The following is an 11,753-nucleotide window of genomic DNA, read 5'->3' on the forward strand; positions in this document are numbered from 1 at the left end:
CCTCTCTGCTAGAGGGACGACTGGCCAGCTGCCGATTCCCGTCTGCCGGCGGCGGAGATGCACTACAGTAATTAAATGTCTGTTGGTGCTCGGGCTGACCTCTGCTGTTGGTAAGACGTTGAGCCCTTCCTCTATAGCCAACTGTAGCAGATGTCCTGGCAATACGTCATACCCATAGTTCTAAAACGACCAAAAGAGTAATAACTTCCAGGGGAATATTATTTGGAATGAGTGCAGTGCCCGTTTAAAAAAGGTCTGTTGAGAGGACTGAAGCTTTGCCTGTTATAATGGTCGTTCAATAGTAATAACATTATCACTGAACTGATCCAGCATTATGTTAGATCTCTCCATCTTGATGTGAGGTTAGATCATGATAGTCACATTAGGCGCTGCACGATATTGGAAAAAACTAAAATTGCGATTTTGTTCCCCCCTGTGATATATATTGCGATATTAAAACATACAGGAATTGAAGAAAATACCGTTTTTTTTCCCGCAAACCATCCTTTCTTGAACTTTAAAGCTATACAATTGGTATTTAACTGTATTCAACCGGATGAAGGATTTTAGTCACGGACGTCTGGATCTTAAGTTATCAGAGCAACAAGCTGAGCTAGCTCGGTTAGCAGCGCCGAACTGCCCTGAAGAAACACATGAAAACTACTTTATTCAGTGTTTTTACCTTTAATCACCGGGTCGGTTTGCTTTGGAGATTTGATTGTGATTGGTGGTTTGCTGTCACTCACTCAAGTACCCCTGACATGAGAGCCGTGCAAGTTTTCCTTTTGTAGCAAGCAGCAAAATAATTGTAACATGACGTGTTTGAGTTAATTTGCCTACTTAATTTCGCAAGTCCTAAAAAATAAATAAATTTAAAAGAAATACTTTTTTTTTTTTAATTAAAAAAAATCGCATGTTCACGAGATGTAGCCCTAGTTTACATTGTGCGAATTAAGCTTTTTTTTAACACTTGAATCAAACATTTGAATGCCGGACTTTTACTGTGTGGTACGAAAAGTTGTATTAATGGTTATATACTCAAGTACAACATTTTGTATGCGCCTGTTCTTGTTCTTATAATGCATTTGTTATGCTTCTGGTTCCCTAAAAATGTAAAGTGTATATTTTTCGATTCTCTTCATTGCATGACCAATGGGGAAGCTTTCATCTAATCTAATCTCATGTAATGCTCTTTCATGAAACAAAGTGTTTCCTTGCATTCATATTTCCAAAGGAGATTAGTTACATCTTGCTCAAATGGAGTAGCTTTCATTCCAATAAATCTCTCCACACCTGTAAACATCCATTGAACGTTATAATATCCAACAGTGAAATGTATTCACATCAGAGAAATAGTGAGGGTCGCTTGATGCTATTTATAGAATGCACAGATGAAACAGATATGCAGTTGCAAAGCATTTCAAGGTTAAAATGTAAAACCTACGATATGAAATGCTGTCTTTGGCTTCAGTGTAGCTTCAGCTTGATTATGAGGCAACAAATGGGATTTTCCAGGTCTTATTCTGTGTCGCTTTGTATACTCCTTTAACACACTTAACAAGATTCGGCTGGCATCTTCATTTTTCACTAGAAACTGCTTTAATATAGTTCTAAAAACTGTAACACAAGCAATCATAGCGCTGTAAAATTGCTATGATGTTGTGCTTGGACACAGGCCTTTTCATAAAAATCTCTTAATTTCCATTGACAGGAGTTATTAGCATAACTAAATCATTTGACATGATGATTACAAGTAACATGTAATGATTAAACATCAGGTCAAGACACAAAAAGACTGACATGAATATCAACACCAAAGCGAGTACAACCCACTGGGACTGAATTAAGATAGAGGCTTTCTGCAGACAGCACTTGCCTTTTTCCCCCATATCCACATTAGACAATGTATAATGTTTTTCAATGAGAGAGGTGCTAAAATTGGCTCCTTCAACAGCTGCTTTACCCCTCCTCCTCCCCCCAAGATGCACCCTACCTTCTGCTTATGTCCCTTATTTCCTCAGCCACAATATTGTTCAAGATTAGACACACAATTAACTCTAATGTTCTTAGCGGGCGAGAGAATGGGCTTACTGCCGGAAGACAAAATATAATCTTATTCCAACGAGTAACACAATGCGCGGACATTAGCTGATAATGTGATATGCACAATACATTATAAAACGCTTATCTCCCAAATTATGCATCCATTGGAAGTAAGAAGCGGTAACAAAAGGTTTGTTGTCAGATCAAATTGTCAGGTGTGTTTGTTTCCACTTCGTAGCCTTAAACTAAACCCAATTCTTTAACATGGAACAAAGGATAATCTAACAGATGTTCAAGCATGTGTAGAGCTGAGCTGACAAGTACCTAGCAGGTAAGCAGGAGCAGACTGCTCACCAGCACCTGATGCAGCACCCCAGGGACCGGCCTGCCACACTGCGCATCCTCACACTGAGATGGCTAGCTCAGATGCCGTGAGAATATTATGCAAAAACAAACAGAGAGTACATAGCCATAAAGGGAAAACAACTGAAGTAGAGTAATGCCTAACAGATCAGGATACTGGCAGTTTTGTATCATACACAGTTTAAACAGAATTAAAATAGGCAAGTCCGAGAGACGTTAAACCCAGAAACATCCATCATTTGAAAACAGTGACTCCATTACCATTCCATAAATGAATGTTAAACATCCCAGGCCTCGTTTACAAAAAAGCTGTGCCTTAAGCATAGGACTCATTTCATTTTAAAAAGGTAAAATGAATAACAAAATCCTTCAAATATCCTCCACTGCCAAGTGTGCAGCACTTTCTCTGCTTCTATGCCATTTATCTAGAATAAAATGTAATCAGGCGATGCTCATTTGAGATATGAGGTATATGAAAACTGTTATTATCATCACAGTTAACAGCTTATTTGTCAAAGAGCCTATTATTCCTCATTATAATCAGAGGGCGTCCGTGCACTGCAACGCTGGGCATGAAGTTGCTATTTGATGAATGTGCTTTGGGCTTGTTTATCGCCCTGAAAGCGTGACACAGCGATGATGACCGATGGAATCAAGAGAGTGGGGAAATCAGCATTGCAGCGACCTTGTTTTAACCAATAGGTTACATGAATACATGGATAGCAAGGGGAATGTCTCTTGCTAGGCACAATCTCTATCCAACCCTTTGTTTGAGATGTTCAATCTCATTTACTTCTTGAAATTGTGACTCATTTCTGAACCATGGGGTCCTGTTATTACTGACGGAGGCAGACAATCAGGATTCTCGTTTCTAGCCAGCGTCTGCCGATTAATCAAACCGACGTTCACCACAGGAGTCCCCGTCTGACCTTTTACTGTTTCTGACTAGTTCTAAAACAAGAACGCTTAAGGGTCTTGAACTGAGGTTGATGCTACATGTCAAAGGCAAACAAATTCAGCATCATCACCAGTCAATTTTCCATGTAGAAGGCAAGTAAAGAGAAACTGAGTCCTAGTATTATAAGCATTGAAGGGAATATGGAAAGTTATTCTATCCTAACAAACACTAATGCTCTGTTGAGCTAAATTTCAGATTTTCGCGTTAATGCAATCGGCAGAAGTAAATATCTAATGCAAGGCTTTTAACGAACTACATCATGTTAGCATAGCCTTGCGTGACGCTAATCTAAAGATGGATTTGTGTTGGCGTGATGACGTTTAGTAGTTATTTGGTCACTTGTTAACTTGTTAGGATCTTCGGAGAATCACGACTGAGGTAATACTGAAGTCATTTATTTTGTAGAATAAAACTTGACATCTATTGATCTATTAGGCTTGTGTTAACCCCATAACTAATTTAAGGCATCTAACCACCAATATGCTAAAAAAAAGTTGACTTGTAGACAAGGTAAGCAGAAGAAGTAAAATGCTAAGTCATTTCCAGGTCTTAGGACTCATTCGTGCACCACTTTACTTGAGGGAATACCTTAAAACAGTTCAGCAGATTCTCAATTCATCAGAAAAGATCAGTACCGTCTTTGCACTTATTGACGCTTGCATACGGAGGGTCAAGACTCCTAACCTCCTAACCATGAAAACAAGTTGTGTGTTGTATAAATTAAAATACTTTGACATGCTCTCATTTACAATATTCTGCCGGTTCAGCTGCCCGATTTTCGCTCCTTTTAATTATTTTAAATTAAATAACTTTAGACAGAGGATCAGACTAAACAAGCAAATTGACCAAGCATGCAAAACGACCAATACATGTTGTTCCCCTAGGTCGAAAAAGACCTAGGCATGACCTTTATTAACTGATCAGCCACTAATTTGTGTCACAAAGGCAAAACTGCTCCAGAGCAATGCTTATTGGAAGATGATGCACATCATTTGCATGCCTCTGGGGAGTCTGAGGCTGTCAGTAAGCCAATACTTTGGCTTAAGAATTATGAGAGAGTAAGAGTTGGAAGACATGCAAACTAGAAATATCAGTCAATGTAACATTGACTTCATGACCAAGGGATTCACGTATAATCTTGCCAATATATCTTCCCACAACAATGTGTTGGAGGCAGCCCAGATGCAGTTTTAGCACCTACCTGTGAAAAAGGAATGAGCTCTGAATACAGAGTGGCTGCACATCCATTAACAGGACTCAGAAACAAGCAACGCTATTAATCATTTTCAGTCATCTCTAGCCGGCAGCAATTTGTTCATTCAGTAATTCGGATATAAAATGGAAGGTGGGGGTGGGAAGAGGCAGAGGCAGGGTAATGTGGCGAGGTAAAGACAGGATCAGCGTTTCACACTCTCATATAAGTGAACAGGAGTTGGCACAGGGTTTGGGCAGCACAGGCACGCTAAAATATTAGCGTCTCGGGCTGTGAATATTCATACGTGGTTGTCCCAATCATCATCAGATTGTGGAGGACAAAGCAGTGTCCCTGGAGTGTAATTTGATTCTACATGTTCCTGCTTAATTTCCAATGACAGGTGGCTCCGGATAGAGAGGGTGAATGCTTGGAGGTGAAGCTGTGGCTGCAACATGTTTCAGCCAACAGGAGGCAAGTAGTGCTGGGTCATCATGACAAGTGAATATGTCATGACTGTCTGCGTGGGGCCAATGACAATGGCTCAGACTGTGGTGAATATGCCTCCACAAATCTTTATGGTTGTTAATATTCCTTCACAACACCTAAGCAATCCAAAAACAGCTTATAAGAGTTCTGCAAAGAAGAGTGACTGATTAAGGCATTATTGTATCAAGATATTCAATACTTCAACAGCAGATATTTCCTGCTTTAAATGAGGATACTATCATTCATCAAAGCAAGGGTGAGGGTAGTGTTGTACAGCAACTGGAGCGCGCACACACACAAGTACACTCCCTGGATCTGCGTGTCTGTTTCCAAAAGGTTTCCAAGCAACCAGATCCTGGCCAGGGCCTTTGGTCGTAGGCTTATCAGGTAACTGCTTTCTGCGCCTGATCACATGTTCACTAGGTTTCTGTTTGCTTGACTTTTGACCAAAACAACAAGGAGTGGAGGAGAACACAGGAAGGGTCCAGAAGAACTTTAATCAGGGGAAATTATTGTTCAGGATCAGGAATGAGAAATATACAGACTAAATAAAAAAAGTGTGTTGATAAAAGGAAGAAGTGGACAGATATGACGGGCAGGTCTAGCCACGGTGTTTAATGATTGACAAACACATACTGTTTCTTGGATAAGCTCTACGATTACAGATTTTAAAAAGGCAGAACAGCTGGGGGCAGGTTTGCTTAAGCAGTAGGCAGCTTGCCTTTTTCTATAAACTGTGGTAATACATTTTCTTTTTCAAATAAAATGATGAAATTAATTTATAAACCTTTGAAATAACTTGAAAATGTTGTTAGCAGAACTATGTGTCAGCCCTTGCATGTAGCACTGTTCAGTGTTTGTAACAGCCTCTGTTGCATTATCAAGAGTCCATGCCAACCCAACATCAACTTGATCTCTGATAACATTGTCATATCAAAAAACATCTCCACAAAGAAGAGGGGGGAACCATCAAAGAAGCATTTTCACAACTACACTGTGTACAAATGTCCTTTACTCTTTTCTTTATAGCCTCAAATTGTTTAGAAGCTTGACTTGTAATATGATGACTGGCTAAATACTCATCAATGACTACAAGTTAAAGCATTTAAGATCTTCCTTTTACACAACATTCTTTTTCTTCATTTTGTCAACATTATATATGCCATGTGATGGCTCACAGACAAATAGAGCAAGGAAAGTGGAGCATAACGACCCCATTTGTTATGTTGCCATTTAAGAGGCGTTGGGCTATTATTGTGTATTACTAAGCCATGATAAAAGAATGCTACGAGTCTGGCAGATACTGTTTTTGTTCGCTGAAGTAGAACAGCGCCCAAATGACGAGGCCATGATTCCATTAAGATGGTAATGAGCCCAAACTAGTGTACAAAACAATGGTAGTCATGAGACAAAAGAAGGCTTAACAACATGCTGTATACAACCTTATATTACACCCAATGCCCCTGCTTTTATAAAGAGAGTTGTCCTGGATGAAACTAAACAAAGCACATCTTCCTCACATACGTTTTCTCACTAATAAGCAGAATGGAATGTCATTGCCCTGACCATGGCTCTGTGGCTTCCCATTGAAATCTCAAAACTTTTCAATAACCACTGCATTGCACAAGCCAACAGAGGAGTCTGTAGAAAAAGTTTCACATTATTGTTTGGAGTGGGAGGAGTGATCAGCTAGTTTCAGGGTAAATTCCAGGAAGGCCACACCCATACGCATCAAATTGCTACAAATAACAAAACTGAAGAGAGGTAAATTAATACTTTTAAGATGATCAAACTAAGATTCTTATTATATAGTTTATCACATTAGCAATGTTTCTACATGTATCACCCTGATGAGACAAAAACAGGTCAAACAACAAAGTTCAACATTTTTGGATAAAAACTTGAATTTGTATTCAACTGTATAGCCTTGAATGACAAAAGGTAAGTTAGTGGTAGCCACACTTGAGTTAAAATAAAGCCCTTGTCTCTGCCCATGTGGTTTCCAGTCCAATAAAGAATATATTATATCCTTTGAATAATTAACTACAAGTTAGTTAAGGTTAAAAATAACTATTCTGTTCAAAGGTTTCACAACCTCCACTGTTATCTACCAACCTACGGTGTCAACAAACAGCAAAACCCTCGTTGAGGGTGACCTAACTTTCATATTGGAAGGATTAAAAAGGTAAAGACACCAATTTAAGCTGAGATGTCCACAGGAACAACATGTGGTTATGTTACATGCGATGGTGTGGGATTTGGGACTGTGGAAGGGGGGTGGGGGGGGGTTCAGCACTGATGGCAGATGGCAGACAAAAATGCCGCCCTTTGAAGTCCTGCAGCCACAGGTTTGAGAGCGGATTAAGATATTGTTTTAACCACCACCACCAGATATCAAACGGAAATAATAGCTACCATCTAATTTCTGTTCGAGGATCAAACATATTGCCATATATTTAAAAATTCCCTTAGACAAGAACATTAACCTCAAGACAACCACTTATTACCTGTTAAACATGTTAAATAAACCACTGTAACGCATGGGGTTATTGAGATAAAATGCATGAAATAAAGTAAGAAAACGTACATTATCAGTAAAAGCTTAGTAACAAAGTTTCGATACAATGTTGGTAACTAGTTTAACTGAATATGGTTTGTCCAGCCGGAAGCTTGTTCTGGTGTGCAAGCTAACTAAACTGACCTGTTGTCAGTTACTCGGAGTAAATTCAAGTGTATTAAAATGTGGTTTGGTACCACTACTGAATTTGAACCATGACATAAGGTAATATAACACAACATAAACTTTTCAGCATGTTTTACTTCTTAAACCAGGCATGTTCCGTGTTAAGGCCAGCGGTGTTGTAACGTGACACGGCTGACCAGAGACTGTGCTCGCTGCCGTTTTAGTTAAAAAAAATCCATGAGAATCACAAAGTGTCTCCCCGGCAGTTGGTGGCAGAAAACTTACCTGCAAAGAGGCTCAGCAGTACACAGCAAAAGCGACCTATCGTAAGCTCCATTCCTGGTCCAGCTATTCCACGACTTCCTCAGTGAAACTCGGTCGAAGAACTTGTGTTGAGTTCGATTGAAAGCGGCAGATCAGCTCGACCGAGCATCCAAACTCCGCTCCTCCTCCTCCTCCTCCTCTCTGCAGGTGCACAGTGGAGCGCGCCGCAAGCTGTCACGTGATAAGTGGAGTTTCCAAACTAGATCCGGTGTCGCCATCTGCCGGTCTGAAGCGGAAGCAGTATGAAAAAACAGCCGTGTTGTCCTGTATTAGGTTTCAAGGCTGTTATTTGTCATACGTGCATAGCTACAGTGTAGTTATGACGATGAAAATCTTAGGTTACGTATTATTACCACATGTGGAACAAGTACTAAGAGATTGTGTACTTAAGTAAAAGTAGAAAATACCAAAGTGTAGGAATACTCTGTTAGATATCTCCCTTAACTAAAAGTATTGGCATTAAAATATGCTTAAAAGTACCCAAATTAATCGTTAAGCAGATTGGCCCATTTCAGAATCATATATGATATGTTTTGGTTATCATTATTGATGTTTTGATGTGTTTATCAAGCTGGTAAAGGTGGAACTAATTTCAATTACTTTATTTACTGCTGGGTAGAATGTGAATTTAATTCAGTTTTAAAGTATTTTTTAAGTGTTGATTCTATTGTTTATCATTAATATATATCTGCAGAATAACTAAAGGTTCTACATAATTGTAGTGGAGTAGAAGAACAAAATAGCACAACATGGAAATATGCAAGTGCAGTACAAGTACCTCAAAATTATACTCAAGTACAGTACTTCAGTAAATGTAATGAGTTACTTAACACCACTGATAATACTACATGTCCTATAGATGCAATTTAGGGTTAGAATATTGTCCAAGGACACTTCACATGTTCCCCATGTGCTTTCCATCCAGGGGCAATTGTGGAAGATAACAATTTGTACAACTTTGATGGAGTCAAAGTCCTCTCATTTTTCCCAGTCTAAAGTTTGTACTATTCAAGAATATTTCTATATTTCAAAATGATGAAATTGTAAATATACATTTTCAGATTCTGTTTCATTCACAGTTAACCTTTTATATTCAAATTTTTAATCCATATATTTGCCTAAAAAATTATAATGGCAGACCAATATAACATGTTACATTCCAAAAACTGTGGGCCCAGTGGTTTGTGGTGGATAAATATCTAAACAGCCTACAACCACGTATTAACACCTCGTGTTAACTTGTTCAAATTAAAAATGTGGATAATTAAGCACTTTTATTGCAAAGACGACTGGGAAACTGTAAATATCTAAATAGTTACATTGAACAAGATACAATTACTTACACCAAACAGTAGATTCTTGTATACAGTATATTATGTGTTATCATCTATGATATACATGTTTTTTATTTACCTCAACTAACTTAAACAATTTTGTTTATTGCACTTGTATATATACATATATAATATTTAGCATTATTCAAAAGGTGCCTGAGCTTCAAGATGTTCATTGCCAAAACTATGCTGTAGCTATTAGACATGTAAAAAAACAAAGGCTCCCTATAAAGTGAATAGAATTGCATTTGTGTGTTGCTCAAACTACTTTATGATTATGCTTGAAAGATAATGCGTATACAAACCCATTTAGCTAAAGATGAATACTAAATGTATATGAAAAGTGATCTGTTGAACATAACATGTCATTTAACCATTAGGTCCCCAGTTTGATTCTGTTTTCATTCCATTTAATTTGTTTACATACCAAAAGACAAATGGAGGGGAAGAAAAATACCCTTCAATGTAGGAATTTAATCACACGATTGTATAATCCTTTTGTTAACACCAACACAATGCACAAAGCATGATGCTCCAAAATTGTGTTTAATAAAAGTCCATAAATTTAAGTCTATTAATAAATAAAACAATCACAAAAAGGACAAAATAGGTGCTATACATGAACGTTTCCCATTGTAAAAATACAGTACTTCAAATTGTGTAGTATTCCAATTCAATATCTAATTTATACAGGTGATTCATTTAAAAGTATAACAAACCATCTAAAGTGCACAAATATTTTTTCATCAAAAACAAATCAATATATATATCTATAAAAATTCATGTTAAAAAAAAAGTTTTCAGTCATTTTAAAGTCGCCTTCCGCTTTAATGTCTAGTGTGAACCAAAAGCACCATGATTCCTAATTGTAACCATGTGCCGAATTTTGGAGGACGTCCCAGTACCTGGTGCTTCTTCCATACGTGTAGCTAGGGTGGACCCACATATTAGGCATTAGAGTGTGGGGCCCTCTGCTGTGGGGCCTGAAGCCGTAGTGAGGCTGTGGAAGGATGTAAGCGTTCCCTGGCACCATCTTCTTAGGATGCCACGAGGGAGCAGTAGGATTTATTGCCTTGAATAAAAAAAATAAAAGGTTCCATTAAAACCAACACAAACAATCGTAGCCTTTGACCCCAGGAAGCATTTGACTCACAAGTATTGGGGGAACAACAATTTACAAAACATCAATTATAAAATTAATTAATTTTAACACAACAAAACATGGTTAATGTAGTCAACTAAAACCTGGTAGTTTCAAGCCAATGTAAAGTCATGTTATGAATGACATGGATCAATGATGTGTGGCTGTTGTGACAGAGTCAATGGGAGTCTGCGCCCTGTAGAGTCCTGGGTCCTTTACAACACAGCAGCCGCTCACCAAGCACTCATTGGTTACAAACAGACGATGTAGCGCATTCATTGGTCGAGCAAATGCTCTTCGTGGAGATAAGCCATTACTGTCATGACTCAAAGAGTCAGGCATGTCTTTTTTGTTTGTTGCAAGTCATCCAGAGATGTCCTTTCATCATGAATGTTTACAAAAATAGGCATAAATCGGATTTTTTTCAACAAAATTAATTTGGTGTAAAGTTTGTAACGTGATCTGATTAAAGAGATGTGCAGCCTAATTGTTTGTTACCATGAGAAACACAAGAAGAAGCAGCAAATCCTCGCTGGCCATCCGTGAAGATATCAGTGGACGCAGTTAAACCACAGATACACATAATACAACATATAGCCTGTATATTTGTAAATGAAACGCCCGGGTTTTTTTGCAATTGCATTTTCAATAAGCTCATTGTCGACACATATTTTCCATAGGACGTTTTTATAGCCTATTTTATTCAAAAAACACACAAGAACATTAGAGTAACAAATATGACTCTAGCAGACCGGTGAATGCAAATTGTCTTCTTCAGTGAATTCTTTGGCTGATTCTTAAGAATTATATTTTTGAGTCTTAATTGTCCTTCTCAGCTCAGATTTTGTCATGTTCGCTGCCAGTTTTCGGTCTCCACCTCCCACACGAAAATCTCTTTCTCGCACCAGTTCACGCTGGTAGCTCTGTAAAATCCCTCTTTCTTTCTTCGGGTGTGGCATCATTTATTCTTTTTCTTTTGGTTTCTGTTATCCATGAGTTCGTTATCCAAATCTTAGTTTGCTCTGAATGGAGGAGTTCGAAAGAATAAATTATGTAGGCCCCCGTTAGTGTTGCTTGAGCAACAATTACTGATTTTCGCAGTGTATTCACGATGGACGCGCACCTTAAGGACCAGGCGCAGCTACGACCTAGACTAGTCAGGCTTGCTGCACTCTTAAATTCGAATCACTTCAAGTCGCACGTAGCCCCTAACCCCGACACGTTAG

At 38.4% G+C, this 11,753-nt stretch overlaps 2 protein-coding genes across 2 annotated transcripts in view; both read right to left on the reverse strand.

Annotated features, from left to right (window-relative positions):
- The window catches only part of cxadr (CXADR Ig-like cell adhesion molecule), a 39,824-nt gene extending 31,640 nt beyond the window's left edge, over positions 1–8,184 (reverse strand). Inside the window, exon 1 of the mRNA XM_010767782.1 lies at positions 8,014–8,184. Coding sequence (XP_010766084.1) covers positions 8,014–8,065 — 52 coding nt within the window. The 5' untranslated portion in view covers positions 8,066–8,184. The remainder of the gene's footprint in view (positions 1–8,013) is intronic.
- Positions 8,185–9,369: 1,185 nt separating this feature from the next.
- The window catches only part of btg3 (B-cell translocation gene 3), a 13,255-nt gene continuing 10,871 nt past the window's right edge, over positions 9,370–11,753 (reverse strand). The window contains exon 5 of the mRNA XM_010767783.1: positions 9,370–10,458. Within this exon, the coding sequence (XP_010766085.1) occupies positions 10,249–10,458 (210 nt within the window). The 3' untranslated portion in view covers positions 9,370–10,248. The remainder of the gene's footprint in view (positions 10,459–11,753) is intronic.

This window comes from Notothenia coriiceps, unplaced genomic scaffold (assembly GCF_000735185.1).
Source record: "Notothenia coriiceps isolate Sejong01 unplaced genomic scaffold, NC01 NC01_scaffold00004791, whole genome shotgun sequence".
Classification (NCBI taxonomy): domain Eukaryota; kingdom Metazoa; phylum Chordata; class Actinopteri; order Perciformes; family Nototheniidae; genus Notothenia; species Notothenia coriiceps.